A 13,666-nucleotide genomic window follows, 5' to 3' on the forward strand; every position below is an offset into this window, starting at 1 on the left:
GGAGTATTTCAGTGAGGTATGTAAGGGAATATATGAAGGTCGCACAGAGGATGTTGTCTCTATAGACTTTATAAAGGCCTTTGTCAAGGTTTAGTATGACAAGCTGATCTTAGGGGATTTGGGGGAGCTTGCGAGGTGGATTAATATTTGGTGTAATGATGGGAAGCTGAGGGTTATGGCTGAAGCTTGATTCCCCAATGGGAGGCTTGTGCTAGTGGGGTGCCCCAGGGGTCACTGCAGGGTCCTCTGTTATTATTTATGTAAATGTTTTGGTTGTGTATGTATATAGTACATTTAGCAAGATTGCTGATGATACTAAATTAGGGGGCTCTTAGTGATAGTGATGCAGGGAACTGTAAAGAGTTTTTGATCAATCGGAGAGATGGGCTAATGAATGACATAGTTTTCAGCTTGGATAACAGGTGATGCATTTTCTATTTTCAAACCAGGGTAGAACCTGTAAGATGAATGGCAGGGCACTGGTGAGTGTTGTGGCAAAAAGGGACCTGAGGTCTGAGAAGATAGTGCTGGAGAGATGTGGCAACACTTTGCAGGCAGCTAACAAATCTACCAAATAATACATTTCTGGGAGTACAATCACTACAACCTGCAGCTGGTAATTTCCCATTGGGAAGTGTGCTTTTGAACCTGGTGTTTTTGTGGTATCCTGAAGGATTCAGCAAATTGGACTCTCAAGAATGCAGATACGACTGCAACAGCCATTGCTGGAGTACATTTCTGGAGCCAGATTGAAATGGCAAGGCCTGGTCTGAGAGCAGATAACGAACCAATGTTTGGCACCAAGCCAGATAAAAAAAAGATTAAGGCATCAAGGCTGAGAGCAAAGGATGAACCACTGTTCTGCTTACTACTCCGTGAGGCTTTATTTGCCTCACGCTGTACTGACTCTGCAGCCGTGGCCTACGGCCGTTGGCACTCACCTCAGCCCTGAACTAATTAAGTGGCTGTGGACGTACTGTCAGGGACTCTGCAGTTCATGTTCTGTGGATAGGTAGTTTTTTTTTAATGTTTGCGCTGTTGTCCTTTTTCGCACATTGGATGTTTGACTGTCTTTGTGATGTGGGTTTTTTTGGTGAATTCTGTTGTTTTCTTGTTTTGAGACTGCCTGCAAGAAGATGAATCTCAAGATTGTATAAGGTATACATACGGTGATAACAAATTTGCTTTTGAATTTTGAGTATAAGTCCACAATTCATGGAAAGCATCTATGGAAGTGTGGTGACAAAGACATTTGGCATGCTGTCTTAAGCCAGGGCATCCTGTTGAGAAGTAGGAATTTTATGTTGCCGTTATACAAGTCATTGATGCACACTTAGAATATTGTGTGCAGTTTACACTCTGTGGCCACTTTATTGGGTACATTAGGGTTAGGTAATGATAATGCAAATATCTAATCAGCCAATCATGTGGCAGTAACTCAATGCATAAAAACATGCAGATGTGGTCAAAGTGTTCAGTTGTTGTTCAGAGCGAACATCAGAATGGGGAGATACGTGATCTAAGTGACTTTGACTGTGGAATGATTAATGTTGCCAGACAGGTTAGTTTGTGTATCTCAGCTGCTGACCTGGGATTTCCATGCATAAAGCTTACAGAGGATGGCACAGGAAACAAAAAAAATCATCTCATGAGCATCTATTCTGGGCAAAAATGGCTTGTAATAAGAACGTTCAGAGGATAAAGTAGCCACTGAGTGTAAGTCATACTGTGTTAAGATCTGTTCTGGGACCCCTTCTCTTCGTGATTTTTATAAATGACTTGGATGAGGAAGTGGAAGGATGGGTTAGTAAATTTGCTGATGACACAAACGTTGGGGATGTTGTGGAGGGCTGTCAGGTTACAACAGGACATTGATATGATACAAAACTGGACTGAGAAGTGGCAGATGAAGTTCAACCCAGATACGTGTTTATCTTGGTAGGTCAAATATGATGGCAGAATATAGTATTAATGGTAAGACTCTTGGCAGTGTGGAGAATCTGAGGGACCGTGGGATCTGAGTCCATAGGACACTCAAAGCTGCTACGCAGGTTGACTCTTGTCATTAAGAAGACATACGGTGTATTGGCCTTCATCAGCCGTGGGATTGAGTTTAGGAGCTGAGAGGTAATGTTGCAGATATATAGGACCCTGATCAGACCCCACTTGGAGTACTGTGTTCAGTTCTGGTTGCCTCATTATAGGAAGGATGAGGAAACCGAGGTTGCAGTGACGTCATCGTTGAGAATGGCAGCATAAGTCACTAGCTCCTTCAGAAAAACGCGTATTAAGCCCCGTTATCCCATCAAATATATTTTTCAAAAAATATTTGAACTGAAAAGAGGGGCAAGAATGGGGAAAAAGAACGGAAATAAAAAAAGCGATACTGCGGAGCGTGCGGCCGAGAGGAGTGCAGCGAGCGGCTCTCCTACCCGACCGCGTCCTAGCGAGGCGACTGCTGGGCCTCGCTCAGGCGAAGCAGCAAATATCTTCGAAATCCTGAAAGAAATAATGGAGGTCCAGAAATAAATAAAACAGCAGCTCCGTGATATTAAGTCAGAGCTCGCCAGTGTCAGTCAAAAAATAGCAGTGACAGAGACTCGAATTGAGAAGGTGGAAGATCGCATTCAAAACATGGAACGGATACTGAGTAAGACAATAAAAATATTACATTGTAGCGGTGTGCTACACGCAGTGCTAAAATAACGACACGGAGTCGGTAAACTGCAGTCAAAGATAAAGTTTATTCCAACTTCACAGTCTTGCTTTAAAGCCTCCCTCCCCCGCCGGATGCCTCAAGAGGCATGTACTGACACCGCCTCAGGCTTTCTCCCTTTGTTCCGGACCTAGCCTTTGTGCCTGCACGCTGGCTAATTGTCAGCCAGTTCGAGTGTGCTAGTAATTGGGTCGCCACAACATCACCAAGAAGGTAAACTGCTTGACCAGGAGGGAAGATCACGGCGGAAAAATATCAGAATCTACAACGTTCCTGAAGGAGCGGAGGCCTCGTCTATGATGGAGTTTGTCGGAAAGTTACTGCGGGACGCGCTGGATATTCCCTCGGCTATGAAGCTGGAAGTCGAAAGAGCCCACCACGCATTAGTCCCGAAACCTACCTAAGATAGAAAGCCACGCTCAATAATAATTAAATTCCTTCGGTACAGCACCAAGGTGGAGATTCTATGAAGGGCCTGGGGTAAGAAGAAAGTGTTTTTCAATGATGAATTAATATATTTTGACCAAGATTACCTCCCCCCCCCCCGCGGTCCTCCAGAAACGCAAAGAATACTCTGAAGTAAAGCGAGTACAAAAGCAAAATAAGATTACATTTCAAACTCCGTACCCTGCTAAACGTCAAGTGTTTTATGACAATGGGACGCGGTTGTACCAGACAGTGGAAGAGGTGACTACAGACATGAAGGCCAGAGGGTTGCCTGTCAGCGTGACCAAAACGAAGAAAAGCCTGACTGAGGAATTGTCCCGCTCCGCTTGGGAAATAGTGTGAGAATCGAGAAGGCAGGAGAAGGGAGGAGGCCGAGAGAAATATATCAGGAAGAGACCGGGAGTTTCCTAAAGACAGTCCTCACCCCCTTCAGAAGAGCCATAAGGTTTGGCTAACTTTAAAAATGTTGAGAAGCTAAACGGAAGCAGAAGTACACGGTGATACACCTATCTCGAGAAATACTTATTATAATGTGGATTTTATATTACTTAGTTGTTATTCTTTATTCGCTCACTTTCTCCTTTTTCCCCACCAAAATAAGAATATATATATATATATATATATATAGATAGATAGATAGATACTTTATTCATCCCCATGGGGAAATTCAACATTTTTTCCAATGTCCCATACACTTGTTGTAGCAAAAACTCATTACATACAATACTTAACTCAGTAATAATATGATATGCATCTAAATCACTAACTCAAAAAGCATTAATAATAGCTTTAAAAAAAGTTCTTAAGTCCTGGCAGTTGAATTGTAAAGCCTAATGGCATTGGGGAGTATTGACCTCTTCATCCTGTCTGAGGAGCATTGCATCGACAGTAACCTGTCGCTGAAACTGCTTCTCTGTCTCTGGATGGTGCTATGTAGAGGATGTTCAGGGTTTTCCATAATTGACCGTAGCCTACTCAGCGCCCTTCGATCAGCTACCGATGTTAAACTCTCCAGTACTTTGCCCACGACAGAGCCCGCCTTCCTTATCAGCTTATTAAGACGTGAGGCGTCCTTCTTCTTAATGCTTCCTCCCCAACACGCCACCACAAAGAAGAGGGCGCTCTCAACAACTGACCTATAGAACATCTTCAGCATCTCACTGCAGACATTGAATGACGCCAACCTTCTAAGGAAGTACAGTCGACTCTGTGCCTTCCTGCACAAGGCATCTGTGTTGGCAGTCCAGTCTAGCTTCTCGTCCAACTGTACTCCCAGATACTTGTAGGTCTTAACCTGCTCCACACATTCTCCATTAATGATCACTGGCTCCATATGAGGCCTAGATCTCCTAAAGTCCACCACCATCTCCTTGGTCTTGGTGACATTGAGACGCAGGTAGTTTGAGTTGCACCATATCACAAAGTCCTGTATCAGTTTCCTATACTCCTCCTCCTGTCCATTCCTGACACACCCCACTATGGCCGTGTCATCAGCGAACTTCTGCACATGGCAGGACTCCGAGTTATATTGGAAGTTATTATATATATATATATATATATATATATATAATGTGTGTGTGTGTATATATAGGAGTACACAGGGAAATCTTTTCTGTGTAATGGATTTGTTCACTGACTTTTATGAATACTGCATTGGGGGCCCTCAACTCACAAGTAGGAGGGGTTATCCCCCACAGCTAGACATTTCCTCTAGCTCAACGCAGGGTCATCTACTAGAGACCTCAGCCTTGGAATCACACGTTCGTTGCCATTTTTGTTATTAATTGCGTTTCTTGGTTCTTATTTGTTCAGGGAACAAATAATTTCAATGATACATTGACAGATAAATACAGATGACTAAGGACAAGGTAAAATTCATTACTTTTAATGTCAATGGGCTATTAAATCCAATCAAACATAAGAGAATTTTATCCAATTTGGAACAAATTGATTCATACTGGGAAAAATGGTTTAACTACATAATGCCTTATAGGCCTGATTCTATTTTCACAAATCAATGAATCTGTTGTAAAAAAAAAGATCACTCCCTACTTGTACATAGTTATTTCCTTTTGCTTGTTTTTTCTTTCCACTCTTTTCTGTAAGTGTATATCTCAGATAAATTGTGGAGATTTGTGATATATATGATTATATGATATATATGTACAATGTCTGAAATACATCTTATGGAAGGAAATGTTTGATGATGAACTTCAATAAAAAAAATTATTAAAAAAAGGATGTGGAAACCATAGAAAGGGTGCAGAAGAGATTTACAAGGATGTTGCCTGGATTGGGGAACACGCCTCATGAAAACAGGTTGAGTGAACTTGGCCTTTTCTCCCTGGAGCGATGGAGGATGAGAGGTGACCTGATAGAGTTGTATAAGATGATGAGAGGCATTGATCATGTAGATATTCAGAGCCTTTTTCACAGGGCTGAAATGGCTATCATGAGAGGGCACAGTTTTAAGGTGCTTGGAAGCAGGTACAGAGATGTCGGGTCAGTTTTTTACGAAGAGAGTGGTGAGTGCGTGGAATGGGCTGCTGGCGGCGGTAGTGGAGGTGGATTCAATAGGGTCTTTTAAGAGACTCCTGGATAGGCACATGGAGCTTAGAAAAATAGAGGGCTATGGGTAACCCTAGGTAATTTCTAACTGATTGCAAACCAGCAACTCCTTTGGATGAAAAGCAACTTGCAGATGGTTAAATATAGCATTGTGTGCCGAAGGGCCTGTATTGTGCTGTAGGTTTTCTGTGTTTCTAGGAAAGACATTGTCAAGCTGAAGAGGGTAGAGAAGGGGTTTATGAGGATGCTGCTTGGACAAGATGGCCTAAGTTATTTGGAGGGGTTGGCCACAGTGGATCTTCACTCCTTAGAGCATAGGAGAATGAGATCTGACCTCATAGAAGTTTAAAATCATGAGGTGTTTAGATATGGTGGATGGTTTAGATATGGTCCTTTCCCCAGAGCTGTAAAGTCTAAAACTGGAGGGGAAAGATTTTAAAGAGATCTGAGAGGTAACTTTATATAGAGGGTAATGAGTATCTGGAATGAGCTGTTAAAGGAAGTGGGTGAGTGGGAATAATTGCTGCATTTAAGAGGCATTGATGGGTATGGGATTGACTTGGAGGTTTCTGGGCCTAACCAGGGAACCGGGACTAGCATAGGGGATACAGGTGTGTGCCGCTTAACATCCATTGGGACAACATCCCATCGCGTATATGTCTGTAGTCCCGAGCGGAGAACGTGACGTAGCGGATGTAACCAATCTCATGTATGGCACGTCTCTTGAGTGTAGCAGCGTTATCTCTGTTTAATTTGCTTTCAAAAATACTATAGTAAAGTGCATCATGGCTTCCAAACACAGCAAAACCACTCCTAGTGATAGCAGCAGCAAGAGGCAAAGTATATAATATGGTGTTCGCACAACATCCAAATCATATAACGTCCAATTTCACAGAAGGTATCGTGGACACTAAGCGATGCATACCTGTATCGTGTTTGGTCTTGATCAGTTGGTTCTAAGGGCCTCTTTCTGTGCAATATTATTCTATAGCTGTGTTTGAACTTTGTTAGCAAGAAGTTTAGTCATTTCAGTTGCTATGTTGGTTGCTACATAATGATCAAAATTTTCTGCTTTCTTTTTAAATAGGACTTGTATAAATCAGCATTTTTCTTCTTTGAAGAAACCTTCTATAATGACTTGAGATATCCTGAATGTAGAGATCTGAGCAGGTATCAATTGCAATAATTGCTTCTATAGTATGAATGTACAATCAAATCAGGTCATTTCTAACAAATCTGTGATTTAGTTTGCTCAAGTTCTAAATGAGCTACTTCTGACCTTTTTTTTTTTGCATCAATCTGCTTTTTAAGGAATTGATAAGTCCAGTGCATCCAAGTGTAATATTTGTAGACTAATCTAGTTGTGTAGTGAATTTTGAAAGGGATGTAACACTCAAAACTGCTGGAGGACCTCAACAAGTCAAGCAGCATAAATGGAGGGAATTAAACAGCCAACATTTTGGGCCAAGGCCCTTTATCAGGAAGAAATGTTAGATGCACTGAATAGTGTCAGAATTTTAAGTATATGAGGAAATGTAGGGAAAAAAATTAATATGCTCCCTTGCACTCAGTCATTTATGAGATGTTAGTAGTTTAAGTGATTTAATTAAATGCAGTCACCGTGAAATTCATTTTAAAAGTAATTGCATCCAATTCTGTCATCCAACAGTCCTAGGCAAAAAAATAATATTGGTCTTGCACAGGAGAATTCCACAGAGTTTGGCAATTTGAGCATCAGTATTTTTTTTAAATGTAATGATGGTTAAGTATTGGCTAGGATATCTGGAATATGCACAGTCAAGCTTCACAACCTCTTTTTGATGATTCAGAAAACTGAATTTATGGTTACAATTTCAATTGTTCCATTTAGTATTAGAGAATGTATACAATATGCAACCTGAAATTCTTGTTCTTCAGATATCCACGAAAACAGAATGCCCCAAAGAACAAATGATAGTAAAAATGTTAGAACCCCAAAGCCTCCCCTACTTCCCTCATCCCATACACAAGCAGCAGCAAGCATTGACCTTCCTCTCCCCATTTACTTCTGCAAAAAGCATCAGCACCCTCCACCCACCAAGCAAGCAAAAGTAAAGACCCCAAGAAAGACCATGATCTGCGGTACAACAAAAACTAATCCTTCACCTGTCAATCAACATACCTCAGGCTCTCTTTGGTGTCCATCAGCAAGAGGGGAGACATAAACTAAACAACTCACTGATTTATGGTGTAAAAGTCTGCTGCATCGTGTTTTTTTAACCCCCAAATCTCTGACTTGAGAATCGGCAACAAGCTCTTCCCCCACCAATGAGAGAGAGAGAATGATCTGAGTATGGAGCCCCCGACAGCTGATCTGATGTTCCGTTTTCTCCTGCGATGCTTCATTTGGCGGCACTGCCATAGAATCAGCAGTCCCCAGGGCTGCAAAACCTCAGAACCCTCAGCACACTCATCTTCTAGGCTACGTTCTTGGGATATCGATAAATGGCCAATTGCCAAGCCCCAGGAGTGGGTCCCTTCGTCGCAAAGAACCGATGTTTGAGTGTGCCTGTAGGTTAGGGTCTTCTACAGATCCCCATCCCCCTTGAAAAGGAATAAAAGAGACATTAAAGATGGAAATAAGCTGTTTCTGCAGATGAGCTCGAAGAAGTTGCGGTCTAGTGCCATTTTCATTCTGTCCGATTCTAATTTCCATTAGAATCATCATAATAATTGTACTGATTTTGTAGTAGTATTGACAGCAAAGCTACCAGTGTGTTCATATTAATTACTTTGTAAAATTGCCAGAATCTTGGGGATATTTGAATTTCAGTAGAAATTCTGAAGTTATCAATAGTCCAGAATAAACAGCACTATTTTCATCTTTCTTAACAGTAATGAAGCTGAAATCAGTTGACCTAGCAAAAATTTAATCTGTTAACAGTCCCACTGTAAAATATTATGCAAATGTGCATCACATAATATAGAGCCCTTATCAGTTTTTAATGATTTCCTTTATCATAAATGTTGTTTAACAAACATTCAGGGAGGTCTAAAGAATTATGTGAATTTTTTATGAATAAAATTACAACTTTTAATTTTCCATTTTTAACATCAGAACATTTAATGTGTTCGGATTTAATGCATTACACAATGCTTTAAGTTTTAAAATTGCCTTCTTATTTCCTCTGAATTATTTATAATGTGCTTGACTGTGCAGTTAACTTCTGGATATCTGAGACACTGACAGCTGATACCAAGTGCCTGGAAAGTGAAAGTTGTTACCATAGATAATTAGGTTTTTGTGGGAAATGTGTTTGGTCATTTGAAAGTGCCTTTGCTTCATAACTGATTGCAAACCAGCAACTCCTTTGGATGAAAGCATCTTGCAGTTGGTTAAATATAGCTGCCCTCATTTTAAAAAGCAACAATTTCTTGATTGTAGTGATTATACTTTCTTTCTTTAGGACCATTATTGACTGGGTAGAGTCTCATGACAGAGGTTATGGCAAGTTTCATACAGCTAAAATGGAGGACTACACTTTCAATGAAATGTGTATTAAAGTTGGTTATCCATACTTGTATTGTCACCAAGGTGATTGTGAGCATCTCGTCATCATCACAGATATCAGGTATTTTAATGAATTCCTGTTCTGGCATATTGTATAAAAAATTTCATTATGTTCAAGGTGTTGAAGGCTCAGGAACATTTATGTATAAGCCTTAGATTTTATTTTGATTTGGACATTATTGATTTTTTTTCCATAAGAAAATAAAATGCCCTTCACATCATGATTATCTATCTTATTAATGCACAAATAATAACATTCTGACAAATAATTTCTCCCTGAAACAATCAGTGAAAAGCAGTTCAGTTATAAACTGAATTATTTTTTTAAAATGATGCATTAGAGAGATTAATTTCTTTGTTACCTCTCCTCTCTCATCCACTCACTCCCAACATGAAATATAATTCCAGAAGTACCAAGTGTTTTCTATTAGCTTGTTTCTGATTTGCTGTTCACTACTGTCAAAATTTCTCACAGTTAACATAGATCACCTCCTAATGCAATACCCATAACTATGCTGTAACCAGCACAGGCTATCAGAAGTTAAAGAAAGAATTCTCTAATATTTCCTTTTAAATTGAATGTAGAAGCTTTTATAATCCTATGTGTAGTAGTTTGATGCAAGAATGAACTTGGGACCTTCATGTTTGCAGGTTCGATTGGAATTTAAAACTCGCGGTATTATCAGGAGAGCACTTGGAGGAAATTCTGGTGACCATTTTGCCTGTTATACTTTTTGGGAACAACTAATTTCAGCATGCAGAAGTTAATCGGAACTTAATCTGTTCTTAAAGGAAGAGTCAGTTGATTAATGTTTTTTTTTTCCAGTCTATCTTGACTTTTTTAAGTTCCTATTCATTCCTGCAACTGACATCATATGATTTGCTACCCTTTGCTAATCAAAAAGGGTGACAGTTAAGATATCTATTTGTGAATACTAATAGCTTTTCTGCTTGGTTTACTTAACAGTTATGAAGAAGAAAGACTTGTATTGTGTTTTAGTTGTCACTAACAAATATTTAATAGAACCATCGAATCATATAGCTTGGAAGCAAACTATTCATGCTGACTAGTGGGCATCTTCGTGGTACTGTAACATAGTGGTTGACACAATGCTTTATAGTACAGTCAACCTGACTTCAATTGCTGCCGCTGCCTCTAAGGGCTTTGTACATTCTCCTCATGACTGGGTGCTCTGGTTATCTCTCAGTCCAAAGACGTACTGATTGGTAGGTTATTCAGTCATTGTAACTTGATTAGGCTAGGAATAGATGAGGGGATTGCTGGGTGGTGCAGTTCAAAGGGCCTATTCTACACTGTATCTCAATGAATAAATCAATTAATTTATTTATCCCAACTCCTAGCACTTGGCCCATGATAGTTTATACCTAGATGATTCAAGTGCTCATCTAGTACACTTAAATACTGTCAGTGACTCGGCTTCAGCCACATTCTCAGGCAATGCATTGCAGGAACTTTCCACCATCTGGGTGAGGATGGGCCCCCTTGAACCCTCTGAGAAACACAGGTGTACACAAACTTCACCTTGTTCTATCCTGCCCCTTCTATTTTTTATGGGGAAAGGTTTCCTATATTCAACTGTAATGTTCATTATTTACCTCGGCCAAGTCTCCTCTTAACCTTATCATTTCTAGGGAGACCAGATCTAGCTTCTTCAGTATAAAACAAGAGGTTCTGCAGATGCTGGAAATCTAGAGCAAGACACACAAAATGTTGGAGGAACTTGGCAAGTTATGCAGCATCCATGAAAATGAATAACAGTTAACATTTTGGAGCAAATCTGTTCATCAGGAAAAGAGGGGGAAGAAGCTTGAATAAGAAGGTGGGAGGAGGGGAAGGAGAACAAGCTAGAAGGTAATGGGTGAAGCCAGGTGGGTGAGGGTGGTGGATGAAGTAAGATGCTTGGAGCTGATAGGTGGGAATGGTAAAGGGCTGAAGAAGAAGGAATCTAATAGGAGAGGATAGTGAAGCATGGGAGAAAGGGAAGGAGATGATAGGCAGATGAGAAGAAGAGATAAGAGGGCAGCCGGACTGGGGAATTAAAGAAGAGGGGAAGGGAGGGGAAAAAATTACCAGAAGTTTGAGAAAGCAGTCTTCATACCATCAGGTCGAAGACATATTGAGATGAAATATGAGGTGTTGTTCTAGCAACCTGAGAGTGGCTCATCATGGCAGTTGAGGAGGCTATGGACCAACAGACTGGAATGGGGATTGGAATTAAAATGATTGGCCACTGGAAAATTCTGTTTTTATGCAGTTGGAGCAAAATTGCTCCCTTAATCTACGTTGAGTCTCACCAGTGTATTGGGCTGCATTGGGTCCACCGGATACAGTAGGTGGCCCCAACAGATTTGGAAGTGAAGTGTTGCCTCACCTGAAAGGATTGTTTGGGGCCTGAATATAGGGGAAGGGGGAGGTGAATGGGCAGATGTAGCACTTTGGCCATTCAGGAATAAGTGCCAGGAGGGAGATTAGAGGGGAGGGATGAATGGACAAAGGAATCACGGAGGGAACAATCCCTGTAAAAAGCAGAGAGTTACGGGTGGGAGGGTGGTAAAGATGTATTTGGTGGTAGGGTCCATTGAAGATGGCAAAAGTTACAGCGAATAATGTATTGGGTGTGGAGACTCGAGGGCTGGTTGGTGAGGGTGGATGATGGAGAAATGGAGGAGATGCAGGTGAGGGCAGCATCAGTGGTGGAGGAAGGGAAACCATTCTTTGAAGGAGGAGGACATCTCTGATGTTCTAAAAAGGAAATCCTCATCCTGGGAACAGATATGGTGTTAACAAAGGGACTGAATAAAGGGAAACACAGTGGAAAGAGGTATAGTCAAGATAGCCATGGGAGTCAGTATGTTTCTAAAATTGCTTGTTCAATCTGTGCTCATACTGCACAATCCTTACCAATGCCCTTTACATCCACTCTAGCACAGTCACATCTTTCCAGAAATGTTCCTGCTGAGCTCTGGCAAAAAACACAGGTTGAAACACAGTTTGTACTTCAGTATTTGCTGCCCTAATGAAGGACAGAGTTTTGTATGCTTTCTTAACTACATCTGTCTGCAAGTCCATCTGTGAACGTGTAATCTAGGTTGCTCTGTTTCCCCAAATCTCCCAAAGACACTATAATTCATGGTGTATGTACTTACAACACCTCACATTTGTCTGGATTAAACTATCTGCTATTTTCGCAGCCCATTTCACTCAACACATCAACAGAAGCTAAGACCACCTTCCATACTATTAACAGCTTTGCCTATCTTCATGCCAGTTGCGAACTTGCCAATATTTCCTACATCTGTAGTCATTCAAGTATATTGCAAACAACAATGGTTTATGCACCAATCTTTGTGGGGACTCATCCAATCCCAAAACACCCCACTACCATTATCCTCTGTTTCCTATTGTCAAGCCAGCTGGATCCAATTTGCCAGCTTATTTTGGATCCCATAGGCCCTAACCTTTTGACTTGGTTTCCCATGTGAGACGAGTCCACGTGATCACAGCTATTGCCCTGCTGTCATTGATACATTTTGTTACCTCTCCAGTTTATTCTGATTAGTCATATAGGATTGCCTTTGACAAAACAATGCTTGCAATATCAGTTTAGTCCCTGCTGTTCCAAATGATTGTTAATCCTTCTGCCAATTATATTATTTATAATATTTTCCCGACCAATGACTTTGGGCTCATGGGTATAGTTAGTAGGCTTTGCCCTGCTGCCTGCTTTGAGAAAGGAGGCCTTCCTGTATCATTCATCTGACAGCTCACTTACAAACCAAAGATTCAGAAATCCCAGCCATAACCACAGCAATCTTTCTGCTTGCCATTCATAGCAACTTTGGATAAATCCCATTTATTTCTGGGGACTAATCTACCTTTAAACCTGCTAAAGATCTCAAGTGCCTCCTCTTTATGGAGACCTACACTGGACTTCTCCACCGCCAAGTCTATTTTATTTTGAATAATAATGAAAGGCATTCATTTACTACTGCACCTGCACCTTTGCCTCCATTCACAGATGTCCATGTAGTTTTTAAGGGGCCTTTTTTCCCTGGTTATTCTTTTGCCCTTATTATACCTATCAAATACCATCTGATCTATTTTAATACTGTCTGCCAGTGCTTTTTTTGTGTGAGCTGCCTTTGTCGTCTTAATTTTTTATTTAATTGCCTCGCTACTCTCTTGCTAGGCCTCTCCTGCCATTGCTTTCCTATTCCTGTCAAATACTTTTCTCTCTTTATCCACTTCTCAATATCCCTCAACATACAAGGTTCCCTATACCTATGCATCGGGCTTTTACCTTGACAGAAAATGTTGGCCTTAAGATCCAAGAAATTCAAGATTTAATGTCATTTCCTGTACA

General features: G+C 40.8%; 1 protein-coding gene across 2 annotated transcripts in view; it reads left to right on the forward strand.

The window, feature by feature from the left end:
- Positions 1-13,666, forward strand: part of snapc3 (small nuclear RNA activating complex, polypeptide 3) — a 50,189-nt gene that overhangs the window by 22,557 nt on the left and 13,966 nt on the right. For both annotated transcript variants that reach the window (XM_073024763.1, XM_073024772.1), the window contains 2 exons: positions 6,819-6,901; positions 9,178-9,342. In XM_073024763.1, coding sequence (XP_072880864.1) covers positions 6,819-6,901; positions 9,178-9,342 — 248 coding nt within the window. The remainder of the gene's footprint in view (positions 1-6,818; positions 6,902-9,177; positions 9,343-13,666) is intronic.

Source organism: Hemitrygon akajei, chromosome 2 (genome assembly GCF_048418815.1).
Source record: "Hemitrygon akajei chromosome 2, sHemAka1.3, whole genome shotgun sequence".
Taxonomy (NCBI): domain Eukaryota; kingdom Metazoa; phylum Chordata; class Chondrichthyes; order Myliobatiformes; family Dasyatidae; genus Hemitrygon; species Hemitrygon akajei.